Raw genomic sequence first — 16,288 nt, 5'->3', positions numbered from 1 at the left:
CTTCTACTTTTTGATTATTGGAAATCTATGTAAATAATGCTACTATGACCATAGGTATTTAAATACTTCCTTAAGTACCTGTTTTCGATGCTTTGGAATAAATACCCAGAAATGGATCATTTAATAACTCGATTTCAACTTTTTGAGGAGCCTCCATCCCGTTTACCATAACAACCACACCATTTTACACTCCCCCCAACAGTGCACAAGGGCCCCAATTTCTCCACATCCTTGCCAACATGTGTTATTTTCTGGCGTTTTGTTTCTTGTTTTTGTAATACCCATCCTAATGGGTATGAGCTGGTATCTCATTGTGGTTTTCAGATGACTGGGTTTTGCTTTGTTTTTGTTTTATTTTATTTTATTTTTACTTACATGTTGCTATGCTTGCCAGATGCTTACATAGAATAGAATCACAAAACTATTTGCACCTGTCATACTGCAGGCAATTTTGGCTACTATACCTCAAGAAAGATATAACCGACTTAGGAAAGGCTTAGAAGAACAATGACAAAAATTGTAATAGAATGCTTTTCTTTGGGGGAAAGAAGGAAACTATTCTACTTCTTTGTCTGGGAAGACAAAGGCTGAGAAGGCTTATAATGGGAGTTTATGAAATCAAGCTCGGAAAGAAAGCTCTTACTCAGTAGGAATGGGGGCCACTCCCTCAACTTTGTCTGAGGACAAACAAAATAAACTAGTACTTTGTGAAGGGAGTAAGACACATAAGGAATTCATTAATAAAAGTGCTAGAACCTTGTATGTTATCTTTTTCCAAAGAACACTCGTTCTCATTACGCTTGTTTTCATCCCACCCAAGTTGGGTGGATAGGACAAAGATCATTATCCCAGGAGAAAAGTTAATCTGTGAAAAGATGACATGACTTAACCACTGGTCCCCTAATGTCTGGATTTACTTTTTGCACAATTTATGCAGTAACTTAGGTCGTGTCTGTACCTGTAAGTAGTTCAGGTTTTTAGACTATATTAATAGGTGAAAGATTTACACTTTCTTTTAAGCTAGAAAAACACACATGGACATGATCAACATGAAGTTGGGATGATGGTTTCTTCTGGAGAAGGAGGAGTAACCAAGAATATCAGTGATAATTCCACGTTTTGCCTTAAAACTTGAAAACAATAACTGAAGCAATTATCATCAAATATTAAACTTTTTTAAAAGCTTAAGTTTAAGAGCTTGACATTTAAAAATATTAAAGCTAGGAACGCCTTGCTGCATCCCAAAGGTTTTGAAGAGTTGTGTTTTCATTTTCATTTGTTTCCATGAATTTTTTAAATTCTTTAATTTCCTTGTTGAGCCATTCATTCTTTAGTAGGATGCTCTTTAGCCTCCATGTATTTGAGTTCTTTCCAAATTTTCTCTTGCAATTGAGTTCAAATTTCAAAGCACTGTGGTCTGAAAATTTGCAGGGAATGATCCCAATCTTTTGATACTGGTTGAGACCTGATTTTTGACCTAGTATGTGATATATGTGTGTGTACATATATGTGTGTGTACACACACACGCACAATGGAATATTACTCAACCCTCAAAAAATGAAATCTTACCATTTCCAATGACGTGGATGGAACTAGAGAGTATTATGCTAAAAAAGAAATAAGTTAATCAGAGAAATTATCATATGATATCACTCATATGTAGAATTTAAGGAACAAAACAGAAGATCATAGAGGAAGAGAGGGAAAGATAAAACAAGACAAAATCAGAGAGGGAGAGAAACCACAAGAGACTCTTCATCATAGAAAACAAACTGAGGGTTGCTGGAGGGGATGGGGTGGGGGGATGGGGAACTGGGTGATAGACATTAAGGAGGGCATGGGATGAAATGAGCACTGGGTATTATATGTAAGACTGATGAATCACTGCCCTCTACGTCTGAAACTAATAATACATTATATGTTAATTAATTGAATTTAAATTTTTAAAAAGAAAAAAAAAGGAGAGAAAGATCCAGTAAAAATAAATAAATAAATAAACCTTTTTAAAGAGAAAGAAATAAAAAATAAAAATATTAAAGCTTAGAGACACATTATTCTAGTATTTTCCTGCACTTAGGTATTTTATAAATCAAAAAGAACAAAATCAAAATGCTCGTGGAACTCGGTGGACTTCCTAAGACTAGAGTCAAAGAAATTAAACTCTAAATCTTTCCAAAAGTATCCCTTGGTGCCCCTCTGACCTCAGTGAACTGTGGAGCTGATCTGACTCAATGTGGCATTTATTAAATTCTTAGGAAACTGAGTTGATGCCAACGTCTCAGTAATGCTGGCCCATTGCTTCTTTCAGATCACATGTGGATTTAAGAACTCACAAATACGTGAAAATACTGTCTTTAAATCAGAGGTCACAATTGGGATCTATAGTCCTGAGCTAGCCCACAGATGTGTTTTGCTTGACCAGTGTATTGTTTTTAATTAAGACATTTTAAAAATCAGATGATTTCTTGTTAAAAAAAAAATTTCAGATTATGACTTTTCTTGAAAAATCCAGAAACAGGAGAGCAGAGCTCGCATTCCCATGAGACAGCAATCAGGTATATGCTTGAAGAGTAATCAAACTGCCCCACTAGGTGGAGCTTGTCCTCAGGTCATCATGGTCCCCACCACTCTCCATTGCTCCCCAAGATTTCGGCCAAGGAGCCATTTACCATCTGCCCATACTGCTGTTTTTCTCATGGTCGGGGAAATCTCTATACACCCACATCTCTACCAAATGTCAAAAACAGAAAAGATGAAAGTTCCCTGATTTTTCTTACACCTGGCTGTCTTCACTTGCCTACCTCTCTATCCAACCCTGTAGACATTTTCAGTCCATTTCCCTGAGAAACTAGTCTCCTCTTTTGCTCTTTGGGGGAAAAAAAGTAATGAGTCTTAGTTACCTGGAGACATTCCAGATGGACTTATTATCGCTTTTTGGTCCCTTCTTCCCCAGTCTCGTTTCTTCCCTTGGGCTTTTGCTGAAATTTCTAGGTTTTTTTTCCACCCACCCCATGGTTTTGGTAAAAAACGTGTACTCTTCTATCATGTTACTTTTTTCTTATGCTTTCAGAATTAAAATATTCAACAGATCAATATAGCTATTTTTAATATTGGCAATATCACCGTTTAGGGTTTCATATTTTACTGTAAAGATAACTATTGGTGTGAGAAGTTAGCAATAGAATATAGAGGACTTAGTACAGACCATTTACATACTTAAAGCATTAACTGTAGCTCATAATAAAATGATGACATCTAGAAACAACCCCACACAATTAATAAAAGTTGTGCTTGTTTGTCATTATTGTTCATCAAACTATGAACCATTGCAGGGACGCCTGGGTGGCTCAGTCAGTTAAGGGGCTGCCTTTGGCTCAGGTCATGGTCCCAGGGTCTTGGGATCGAGTTCTTATTGGGCTCGTTGCCCGGCAGGGAGGAGTCCTGTATTGGGCTCCTTGCTTCTCCCTCTGCCTCTGCCTGCCACTCTGCCTGCTTGTGATCTCTCTCTCTCTGATAAATAAAGAAATAAAATCTTAAACAAACAAACAAACAAACAAAACCATGAACCACTGCAGTCTGCAAGGAGGTGTGTCTCTCTAGAAAGCCAGGTGCATTTGAACCCCACATGCCTGGAATTCCCTTAAGAGATGATAATGGCAATACTTATTATTGAATTTCTGGTTTTGTGAGTTTTTCCAGACCATGATAAACAGACTTGATGAAAACGTCAATCTTTCATAGTACAAACCATTGAATAACCAAACACTAAGACACTGGAATCAAGAAAGATGAAGTTTTGTTGTAAAGTTTGACATGTAAAGGGAATTCAAGCTCTCTGTAATTTTGGAAAAGTCATTCAGAGAAGTTGGACATTTTCTCTCTGCTGACCTTTTTCACACAGATGATGTGAGAATAAATGAGTCGGAGTATGTAGAATGATTTAAATTCCTGGCCCTGGTCCCAACCAGTCCCAATAAGCTATCCCCATACTCCATCCAAAGTACTGTTCCTCGAGCCTTGATTCTTTAAAAAAATTCCACTGAAATTGCAAACGTGCTAGAACTTGCAGGATTCCTGAAAAGTGCCATCTCTCCCCTCCCAGTCACTGCTGACCCAGCAGTAGCTTCCTTTCTAGCTGATTGCTGTTACAGCACCCCTACCCCTGCAGGGGCACTGCAGACACCCCCGGTCCCCACCTGGAACTCTGGCACTGGGACAGCTTTTCTTGGCAGATCTAGGACTCAGCTGTGGCCTGGATCTTCTCTGTCCTCAAGCCAGACCAGTCAGCAGTGCCCCCACACCAGCTACTGGACCCAATGACAGTCACCTCATAGCAACCTTGTCGGGCTTCCACCTCCAAGAACAATTTTAAATGATTATGAAGTCAGGCTTCTTGCGCAAGGGGAGTGTGTGTGTGGCGTGGGAGAGAACTGATATTTTTAACTATAAGCCAGCATTAACATGTTAAGTCTTAAAACATAGAAATGATAGCTGACCTCTGTCTTAGTCGTGAACAGACAACCACAAAATGGATGGATGGTTTTATGGCTTATTTCTCACAGTTCTGAAGGCTGGGAAGTACAAGATCAAGGTGCCAGCCAATTCAGTATCTGGTGTGAGCCCGCTTTCTGGCTTACAGATGGCTGTCTTATTAGGTATCCTCACATGGCAGAAGGGACAAGGGAGCCTAGTGGGGTCTCCTAGATGAGGGTGTTAATCTCATTCATGAGGGCCCACCTTCATGATCTAATCCCGACTCCCAAAGGTCCCACCTCCTGATACCACCATCCTGGTCATTAGGTTTCAACATATGCATTTTGTGGGGGACACGAATATTCAGTCTGTGGCAACCTGTTTAGTCTCATCCCCACTTTCAGAACTCAGATGTAGATTACAGACAGGGGAATTGAAAAGTCAGGAGAAAATTAACACGGTGAGTTAAGGCATATGCAGAGTCTAGCCCCAGCCCCCTGATAATACGTGTTTGCGTAAAGCGCTCTAACAGCGAGCGTTGTCCTGCCATTTGCTCCTGAACGGCCCTGTGAACTAGTTGGAGAATGATTCTTAGCTCCATTTTACAGATGAGACATTTGGACCAAAAGAGAGTAGGTGACTTGCTCAGCCTGATCTGTGGCCAAATCCAGATGTTTCCCCACAAGCTCAAGTTCAGAGCTCTTAGCTGTCTCTTTCTTACCCTCCTAAGTCCTGCCTTGTGAATCATTTTTATTTTTTTAAGATTTTATTTATTTGACAGAGAGATCACAAGCAGGCAGAGAGGCAGGCAGAGAGAGAAGGGGAAGCAGGCTCTCCGCTGAGCAGAGAGCCCGATGTGGGGCTTGATCCCAGGACCCCGAGACCACGACCAGAGCCAAAGGCAGAGGCTTAACCCACTGAGCCACCCAGGTGCCCCCCTGCCCTGTGAATCTTGTTAGAGTTTTCGGCCTTAAGCGTCTTCTCATTCCTACAAAATAATAGTTCTAATAACTGAGAATCAGCACGATTGGCGTTGTAGGCCCCAAAGGCCTGAAATTCAGGGAGGTGAGTAGCTGCAGCTTAAAACAAAACTGAGCCCTTCCAACAGCGAGGCAGGACATCGTCCCATTCATTCATCCCTACAGCTGTACCTGCGGAATGACGAGTTTTATCACAGAGTAGCTTTCGGGAGAGTTTCCCAAGGAAACTGAGGGTCTCCACAGTGCGGTCTCAGTGGTGAGAGAGGCCGTGCAAGACAATGTTACTGCCCAACATCAATCATCACACAGTGGTGAAAAAGAAGTTTCCTCGTGCTTTCCTTCCCAGTGCCCACTCACTCAGAGGAAAGAGCGTTCCTGTGTTCCATCCTCTGCAGAGAACCCAGCAAGATCAGAGGCAGCATTTCACGCCAGGACAGACATGTGGGCAGCCCACTCAGCCCTCACTGGGCCTAAGCTCCTGAGATCACTTCAGCCCCTGGGGGCAGGGTGGGCGGGAGGCGGGCATTCGTGTGCGTCAGTGTCTCCCCTAAGAGGCCAGATGAAGCAGAAAATATCAGGCTGTGGAAAGTGAGACGTATCTTGACTCTGAGCAGACACCTCTGTTTCTCGGTCTTGACAACGTCAGTGTCACAGCCCGTACTCAGCCGAGATGGAGCTTCAGAGCGCGGTGTCTGGAGCGGATCGCCTGTCTTTGCTTCCGGGCTTTGCTCCCTAGGGTATGTGTGTCCCTCGAATGTTATTTAGCGCTTCTGCCCCTCAGTTTCAACATCTGTGGTATTTATATGGGAATAATAGGTAAGAGCACCTGCTACGAAGGCTCACCGTCAGGACTGAACAAGTAGATGGGTATGAAGGCCTCTGAAGAGAACCTGGCTGACAGGAAGTCCGAGTTGGGATGTTTCCGGTTCCTGTCTGCAGAACCTTACAGCCTCGGGATGGGCTGAGCCGCTGAGGGGCACCTGCCGAAGTCTCTCCCAGCTCTAGGCTTCCCTGCTTCTGTGTCCAACCTGGACTACTTCTGTGAGCGCGAGTGTGGTCCGTGGGCAGGGAGCAGCGGCCTCGCCAGGGCCTCACCAGAGGGGTTGTTAGACGTGCAAATTCTCCATCCAGTGCCTCCAGAAGTCTTCCAAAATCAGCATCTCAGGGCGGGCCCAGAATCCTGATGGAACATACGCTCCAAGTGATGTTTAAAGTTGGAAGAACATTGTGTCAGAATCTTCTCTTTACTGAGAAAATTCAGGCCAGATACCCACTTTTATGAATCGTAATTGCAGGGCTGCAGTGGTTACGGTGACTCTGGGGACCAGATGGCCTCAACAAGCCCTTTGACTTGGGGACTGATTGGAATTTGGACAGCTCGTTTAGGACCTCAACATAATCTGCCTAGTTCATTAAAGGAGTGACATTTGGAATGGGAGGGGAGCCCTTGCTGGGGTAAATCCAGATTATGAATTGGGCTAAGTTTTAGTACCAGTTTATATATTATTTACCTTAGATCCAATTCCCACCTACCATCCTATATGTGCAGTCTGAATGAGTCTGTAAACAGAAGATTGCTGGTGATTCAGGGGCATTGAGGATGGTTTCTGGTGCTTTTTTTAAATATGAGTGGAGCTAAAGCTCATAAAGGAAACTGAGAGCCCATTCTTTGTAATAAAGAGAGCAGTAGGCAGTGAAAATCCATCAGTAGTTTTTACTGAGTTTTCCCAAAATTCCAGATACTACACTAAATAAGCACTGCAGAGAGGTAAAGAGGCGAGAGGAATAAGTGAAGAGATGTGACCTGCTACCTTGAGCTCTCTCCCCACTCCCATGTCTCCATCCATCTACTTGTTTCCATCTGCAGGACGTTTCCCCCATCTGATCAATAAATATAAAACACATTTCTGAAATGGACTTCCTTGATCTTCTACAAGACAACTGTGTTTTTAGCTAATTCTTAAGCAACAGTGAAACCATTACTTTCCCAGTTTTCTTCCTATGCTGAAAGCATTGAGGTATGAGTCAACTCATTACCTTCTGATGCATGACAACGTCTCTGGGATCTGTTTCTTCGAACCTCCCTCCATTTTGGAGGCACAATCCAGTTCAGGTTTGCATCACCTCATTGCCGGATGGCTTTAGCGACCTCTCGGCTGTAACCTTGATGGACCAGCGTATTTCCTCTTCAGTGCACATACCTCCATCCCCCTTTGCCACAACAACTCCCCTTGAAGGTGTTTTCCATGCCGTGTCATTCATGCCTTTGACAGAGAAACAATTCTGCCCTCGTTTTGGCTCTTCTATCAAGACCAAGTATCTCTGCCCAGCCTCAAAGCCATTCGCTAACTCTACCTCCTATGTTTCATCAAGAGAATTCCCCATATTCCTTTTCATCCTAGGAATTCAATGTGCCGTACTCATCCCTCAACATCCTCCCACCTCCAGAGCACACACACTGTCCTCCCCACACTGCCACGAAAAACACTTCGCCCATCTTGTGTTTTTCTTCCTGCTCCCCTTCCATTTGTCCTCGTCTCTTGTTTCAGAACTCCCATCAGCCTTCCCCTTCGGTCCTCTCTAACCTTATTTGCACCACTACTGCTATCTCCATGCTCTTACGTGGCTTTGCAAATATCCCCAAGTGATTTCTATACGTCAGTTCTCATCTAGGTAGTTTACTGCTAAAGACCGAGGCAGCAGAGAATTTTCCATTTCTTTTGTTAATGCTACACTTGGGGGAGCAGCCCAGAGATGAAGTGGGCACTAGCTCCACGTTATTCACCAATTACAAAAATGTTGCTTGATCCCCCAAAGACAACCAGGGGGGGGAAAGCAGTTAGGAATCCTCCTCACTAAAGCCTGTTTTAGGGAGCTCTAATGAGACCCAATTAGAAACCTTCCTCCTGTTTTCATATGTTTCATGTGAACAGTAAGAGCTAATACGTGAAAAAATCAGGCTCACTGTGGCTTTTTGGACCATTGCACACTACTCTTCTGCTCTGAATGCTTGCCTGGTTTGCATTACGATTTCCTTCCTTGCTGGAAAACTACATAGACTTTCTCCCTTTCTTTGGAAGAAGTGGGACCTGTTGGAAATGTGAGGCTCCAGGATTCAAATGCAATAGGCTTGGCTGTGGCGCTCTGTAGTGCATTTCTTGACAAGTCCTGAAAAGACTATTGAATTCTAGCCTGTGCTTTTTTTTCTGCAGTATTTGGATGTGTTTCAGCGGCAGTATTTGGCTGGATAGAGTAATCGAAGTCGTTTTTTTTCTCCCCCAGCAATCTTAAGTTACAATTTCATCCTTTGCAGTCAAAGTGGAATATTTTACTCTATGCAAATACTTTGGAGTGCAATAGAATCATTGCTCTTTCATAAGCAAACAATCTCCCTTTTAATATTACATGTAAACAGGTGAAAGTATAAACTGGCAATGTTATCCGGATGGAAAAACTGGTAGGTATTTGGTGACTTCGCTAGAGGATACCAAGTTACAATGAAGATTTTTTTTTTTTTTTTTAAATTAAAGACAGGCATTTTGGAGGACCTTTTACTTAACAGGGGAAAAAAATGGTTTTCCTCTTTACTTTCCTACGATTAAAACATTGTAACTAGTAACCTCCTCAAGGTCACAAGCTTTGTGCCTATGTGGTGGGTTGGGGTTTTGATGCCCTGTGTAACAGGCTCTTGTTCTCTGGTAATCTTCAAAAGGCTGCTGGCCTTTGAATTTGTTCCATATCTAAAATTCTAGCTTTAATTATCAGATTAGCCTGCATTTTTTTTTCTTTGTGAGTAAGGCGAGGAGAAGCTGAAATGTGTTTTATTATTCTGCAAAATGCTTGAGATGGTCGGATCCCAAATGTTTAATTCTGTTCTGGAAATGGGAGCTGTCAAATTATCGACTCCTTCAAACCGATGGAGGGAAATTAATAAATCAGGGGAACAGAGTCACTGAGTGACATGACATCAATGGGTGTTCATGCGGTGTGCTCTGCTAAACAATGCTGGAATTGTGCCTTCCAGGGTCCCTGCAAGTCATGAACAAAACAAGAAAGATTATGGAGCATGGGGGAGCCACCTTCACCAACGCTTTTGTGACCACCCCCATGTGCTGCCCCTCCCGGTCCTCCATGCTCACCGGAAAGTATGTGCACAACCACAACGTCTACACCAACAATGAGAACTGCTCCTCACCTTCATGGCAGGCAATGCATGAACCTCGGACTTTTGCTGTATATCTTAACAACACCGGCTACAGAACAGGTAAACGTGGACTTGTTAGCCAAAGAACCTCTGCTGGTACTTCTTAGATACAGGAAAATGCCTCGTGTCATGAAATATATAAAGTTCCAACAATTGGAAGTAGTGTAGGTTTTTGGTTTTGTTTTTTGTTTTTTGTTTTTTCCCTCTGTCAGGAGCCTCCCCATCCATTTTTTTTTTCTCTGAAGAATGTACCAATGTGAGATCCCTTAGAAAAAAAGTGATGCTCAGGGGGGCACATTATGAAAATGTTATATTCATCAGAGCACACAATGGTTGGAATTTTCTAAGAGGATCTGCAACAGAACAGTTTTCACCCCCATTTACCTGCTTACCTCAAACTCCCAGATCTCAAGGGATAATGGTTCAGTTTGAGGCTTGGCTTAGGTGTCAGTAAATTCCTGCTGATTGTTTCAGTGAGAAATCAACAAAGGTTTTGAAACTGTTTAGCATCTACTTCAAGATCTGGGACACAATAGGTGATCATAATGATTTTTTGAATTAATAAATAACTAAATGAAGAAACCAGTGGGGTATACCTTATTGATTCATTTACTCATTCATTCCTAAAATCGAGAGAATTTGGAGTTTCTTTAGCCAATTTGTGGTTATTTTTAGGTCCCATGTGTTCATGCCCATCTTCCATGAAGGGAAGGCATCCTCAGTCCTGTGCAGGGCAAGGAGAGGTTTTTGGTTAGTTGGTCTTTTGAAAATTGGGGGTCTCTTTCAGGAGAAGTCATAAATGTCATGCCAGTCTTTCTAAGAAAGAAACAAGCTCCTTCTGGTAAGGTTAACCCCCAAAACCTTTGAATAAAACCTGAGAGAATTCTCAGCATGTCGATATTCTCTTGGGTTTTCTGAACGCTTCCTTTTGAAAGGCAACAAGGATGTTTATAGAAGAGTGGGAGAACAAAACTAGTTTTTTTTTTCAGAGCCACCTAGATTTATAAGATTTAAAGATATCATCATTAAATCTCGTTGGAAATGATTTTTAGGTCTACAGATTCTCTATTCTGAAGATGAAGAAGTAAAGGGTTTCAAACAAATGCATTCTCTTAAATACCTTTAAACAATGAAATGAATCTTTCCCACTGGACTTGAAAAATATGAGGCCATTTGCTTCTTTTGCAGAGCATTCTGTGGGCACTTAATCCTTGTTATTTATGGATAAAAATATTGATTTTGACTATGATAGTGTTGTCATTCACAAGCATCTCAAAATCTCCTCCCATGACTCTCAAGGGTGTTTGCTTATGCTTTGGAAAGAAACTAGGTTACTCAGAGTACCTTATCCTAAGTGTGTTTTCTCACGTAAGTGATTTAAATTTATGGCACCTTTCATCTGAGAGCTCTAAGGCACTTTGCAAATCCATCAAACATCCCTGTAGGGTTCAGAGACAGCAAATGTACTTGGCTTTGTTTCATAACTGAGGTGGGGATTTCAAATACCGTGTGACCAACGCAGAAGCAAAATCAGAAACGTTCCCCTAAAGCCTGGTTCCTGATTGTAACCACAAAATTGTGTTTTGTTCGTGAGAAGCATCATGTGAAATTGATGCCTTTCAAACTCCCAGGCCCCCTATCATTTAAAACCTAGAAGCAGATACATAGCTTGAAGGATGGGGACTCTCCCCATATCCAGAGTGATATGGACGAAGTCTGTCATAAGAAATAGAGATGCAGGATGACACAGGGAACCTGCCAGGACTTAGAGTGGCCCACTAGGTTTTGTTAACTTGTTTCAAGGCAAATCAAGAAAAAGCAAGAAGATAAATGAGTTCTGAAGAAACTGTGTACAGCAATGGGACCCTAGTTGACAATATTGTACTGTGCACTTGAAATTTGCTAAGAGGGTTGGTGTTGTCACCATATAAGAAATGAAAAGGGAACATAGTAGAGGTATGAGGTGATGGATATGTTGGTTGGCTTGGCAGTGGTGAATATCTCACGATGTTTAAGTATTTCGGGCCATCAGGTTGTACACCTTAAATATATTACAACTTTTTAGGATTTTGTTTATTTATTTGAGAGACAGACAGAGAGAGAGAGCACTCGCAAACGCAGGGTGAGAGAGGGACAAGTAGACTCCACACTGAGCGTGGAGCCCCACCCAGGGCTTGATCCTGCGACCCTGAGATCATGATCTGAGCAGAAACCAAGAGTCAGGTGCTTAACAGACTGAGTCACCAAGGGGCCCCAAATATATTACAATTTTCGATTGTCAGTAATACCTCAAAGAAACTAAGGAGAAAAAAGTAAGAGGGAAAAGAAGGAAATTAGTATTTGTTGCTGACCTACCATGCAGCAGGCACTTTCACGGAATTGTCTCACTGAATTCTTCTGGCTTTGTCTGTGTTACCAAAGATGAAAAGACTCAAGAGTTGTCTAGGGTCACAGGTTAACCAGTCTTGGGTTGGATTCAGCACATCTGACTCCAGAGTCTTTCCTTTTCCATCATCTTATTTCTTTATGTACGTTTCTGTCATGGCTCAAACCAGAGTTTCTTCAGGGACACGTAAAACACACCAGGATACAACACAGTAAGGACCCTGGAAAATGGAAATGAAGAGACATACCAGTAAAAGTCAAGGCAAAGCTAGACGTACAAAGTTCCCACTGTGGAGTTGTGGGGGGAGGGTGCCTATGTGGAACTAAGCTTCCAGATGGCAAAAGCAAAAATCAAAATGCCATCCACTGCAAAGTTTACCAGGTCACTAAGATAAAATAAATTGGTTTCTTCTAAGAAGCATAGCATATTCTGGTACTTGTTTCAATTAGAATATGCTGTATCTACCCTACCAAGGGATCATAAGACATAAGATAAAACAGAGAGAATTTAGTTCGAGTCCCTTATTTTCAGGTGAGCAAATTTAAGCCAAGATCAAAAGTGACACATCTGATTTTCTAATGCAGGGAGCAGGTGTCAGGACCTTGGTCTTCAGGGTTCTTGCCAGTGTGCTACCCTGCCCTATATGGGTGGGGTCTCAAATGACACTGCACACCATAAGGCTGTCCCAGTGACAATTGTCAGGTTCTTTGTGAAGCCCAGTTGTCTTCTCTCGGAGTAGAAGACTTGCTCCTGGAAACCTAGTCTGATTCTGAGGCCAACCTTCTTTCTGCCCAGGGGTCAGGACACTTAGGTAATAATTGGATTTATAGTGAGTCATTGTAGAGAGGAAAAGGAATTCTTTAAAGGAAACAAGGACTTTTCTGAATAGTTAGAAATAGAAAAAGGATGATCTTCACAGAAGAAAATTAATGTTGATGTGCCCCTTAATGAATCAGACAAAAGTACAAATTGGAAAACGAAAATGGCAGTGATAGAGATCTATACAATTTAAATTTATCTTTGATAGGAAAATAATGAAGAATCTCAGGTGATTAGGAAACAAAGATGCCTTCTTAACAACAGTTTATTGATCTAGCCAGGGATAGAGACCCATTCAAAAATACACAAATAAGAACATCAGGATGACAGGCATTTTAAGAAGTCAAGAGAATGAGTGAAGGGGTATTAAACAAACATAATCATTTATAATCTACTAACCTAGAGGGGGAAAAGCTGATATATAAAGATTTTATTGTTTTTCTAATAATGAATACATTATCTGGAATGTTTAGCTGAGAACCCAAGAAAAATAATGTAAGAAATTGAAATATGTATCATACATAAATATTCATCGAGAGAAAAGCACAACGCAGTAATCAGTTTTATGAAGAATAACTCCAAGAAGACAAATTACTAAGAGACAGATTTTGGGAGGCATCCAGAATACATGGATTTCAATGGATTGAATTGATCCAATATTATACTTACCATCATATGACATGATTTTTCTTTCTCAGAACTGAGGCATATTTTTGGACTGGCTATAGCCTGAATTTTTTCTAACTTTACTCATGGAAAATATGACTCTCCAACAGCTTAAATGTTCAAAAGGGGAAAATACAGCAACATGTCTATTGTATTTTATGTTCGGACAAGTGAAGTGGGAATGATACTGGATTATCTATCATAAAAATGAATATCCTACCTGACTGTCCACTCAAAAAAAAAAAAAAAAAAAACTTAGTGTGAATTTCTTGTGAGACTTGAATGTAAAACCTGGCATTAGTTTTAAGGTAAAAGTAACAATCCACATTTGCGAGATAACAACAAATGTCAGAAAAATCCCTGAATCAAGACTGAGGAGAGCTAGAGCCACATCGCATCTCTGCCTTTAATTTGTTTAGAGAACTTGCATAGGCTAGTTTTCCAACTCATATATGTAATACAGAGATTAAATTAGGATGATTCCTAGTGTTTTTTCCTGTCCAAAATTATACTGTAGTTTTATTATAATCCCTATAATTTTTATATTGATTCATTTAAAGATTGTAGTGTTCAAGTTACAGTCAGAACACATGATACATAAAATCACATGTGAATTAAATTTTAGTTTAATCACATGTGAATTAAATTTAAATTTAAATTTAAAAATTAAATTTAAATATTTGGGGCCCCTTGGTGACTCAGTCTGTTAAGCACCTGACTTATTTAATCATTTGGGGAGAAGGGGCTATATTTAATGAAGAACTGCAGTAAATTCTTTTGAAAAAAATCCCTTTGTAACAAAATAATTCGGACAAAGGAAGTTTCTGATTTCATGTCTTTTTAGTTTATGAAATTTATTTATGTTACTTGCAGCATATATATTTTATTTGTTGTCCAATGTGGGATTTTTTAAAAATGTAGAGATGACCTAAAGTAAGACACACAAATATTCTAATTTTAGTGAATAATGGCATTACAGATTTTTGATAGTAACATGAGGTCGAGCAAACATTTTTTTGAACTACTTATGCCTGGAATTACACTAAATGCTGGGATATAAAAAGATATAAAGTAAGATCCCTGTCTTCATTAGACTTACAGTCCAGTTGGGGAATTACAGTTTTAACTTGGTTCAAAATCATGTATGTTGTTAGTTTGTCAGTTACTACCAATAAAATCCTGTGACCCCAAGCCTATCAATGACATGGAGTAAAAGCTCAATTAGTGTATCGTTTGTTATATTACATAAGATTTAACTTCTCCACAGCATCAGAAGATTTTGTGTAGTTCCTATTGCTGACTGAAAGGTCTTTGCTTCAAAAAAGTTGAAGGGGAATTTTTAAAGTATTATGTAACAGATAGTCCTGGACAGAAGTAGCATGACATAAAGTCAACACTAATTATAATCAGTTTTTTGTGATCTTTCACCCTGTCACCTGACCCCCCTACCACCTTCTCAAATAGCCGTGAAGGGAAGTGTTTAATGGTGTCTCAGAGAAGAACACGATACAGGACGGGTAGATGGTGTGTTCGGGATATACTCCCATAGTAGTAAATTGACTGAATTGCCAATGCCAAAGGATAAGAAAAACTTCATACTATACGTAATGCAATAGCATTATGGGCAAGAAAACAAAATTCACCTTAGGGAGGGAGAAAGAGATTTAATACATCTGGAGGAAAATAATTAGAAGCCCAGATAATCAATTGCAGAGCGCTGCCAGGAAGCGTAATGTTGCAAGAGGCCAGGGGTGATTACAAATGAGTCTCAGTGTTACGAGGCAACAAGAAAAGCCAGAGTAACTTGAAGCCCAGGGCACCAGGGGTGCCGCGTGGTGACGCATGAGGTCCTGGTCTCTCTTGGAACGAGTGTGATGGGTGAGGGCACATCTGGAATCCTGAGTACATATTTTACACTCCATTAGCTCAAAGACAGCGAAAACCTGGAGGGAGTTCTGAAGCCGGTAACAGGGACTATAAAGAGACTTGAAGGGATAGTTTATAAGGGGAGGATTAAGGGAGGGGCGATAGCTGTGGCAATGGGTAGAAAGCAGCGGTAACTAACCCAACGAGGACAACCATGAGGGAAGGGCAGGAATGACCTGTCATGGCTGCCCCCAGTGGAAAAGACAACAGAGAACAAAATGAATGAAGCCAGAAAAAAAATCTACAAACTAATGAAGCAGGAAAATGTAAGCCACATGGGAATCTGTTGCCACAAAATAAGTCTGATTGGGCAGGAAAAAGATGTAGAAATATTTTCAAGCACACAAGTGCAGAACTCAGACAAGATTTCCTCATAGCACAGGGTGGTAAAGGACTTCGAGTCAGGACTCAGGGTTGGGAGGACCATAGTAATGGAGCTGCTAATAAGAATATGAGCAGAGGTGGCATTTAATATGCCCTTGTTAGGTGCCAGGCACTGTTTGAAGCGCTTTACATATGTTTTAATTCACCGGATTCTCACGACAACCCTACCGCTGTTCTTACTATGATCCTCATGGTCTTACAGATGGGAGAACTGGAGGTGAAGAGAGGCCAAGTGACTTGCCTGTGGACAGACAGCTGACGAATAGCATGGCCAGGATTTAAACCCAGGCAGGCCAGCTCCAGGGTTTATACTCTAAACCCCTGTACTCTTCTACGTCTTTTAAGATGAAAGGAGAGAAAAGGGGGAGGCGCTGGGGGGACCCTGGAGATGAGGAGCAGGCCAGAGGACAGAGACGGGCTTGAGCTTATTGAGTGAAAAGTGCCTGGAA

General features: G+C 41.1%; 1 protein-coding gene across 1 annotated transcript in view; it reads left to right on the top strand.

The window, feature by feature from the left end:
* SULF1 (sulfatase 1) overlaps positions 1-16,288 on the top strand; it is a 173,390-nt gene that overhangs the window by 97,690 nt on the left and 59,412 nt on the right. Inside the window, exon 5 of the mRNA XM_047725787.1 lies at positions 9,479-9,718. Within this exon, the coding sequence (XP_047581743.1) occupies positions 9,479-9,718 (240 nt within the window). The remainder of the gene's footprint in view (positions 1-9,478; positions 9,719-16,288) is intronic.

The sequence above is a fragment of the Lutra lutra genome, chromosome 4 (genome assembly GCF_902655055.1).
Source record: "Lutra lutra chromosome 4, mLutLut1.2, whole genome shotgun sequence".
Lineage (NCBI taxonomy): Eukaryota > Metazoa > Chordata > Mammalia > Carnivora > Mustelidae > Lutra > Lutra lutra.
Note: the sequence above shows the minus strand (reverse complement) of the source record. Positions and strands in the feature narration are given on the sequence as shown.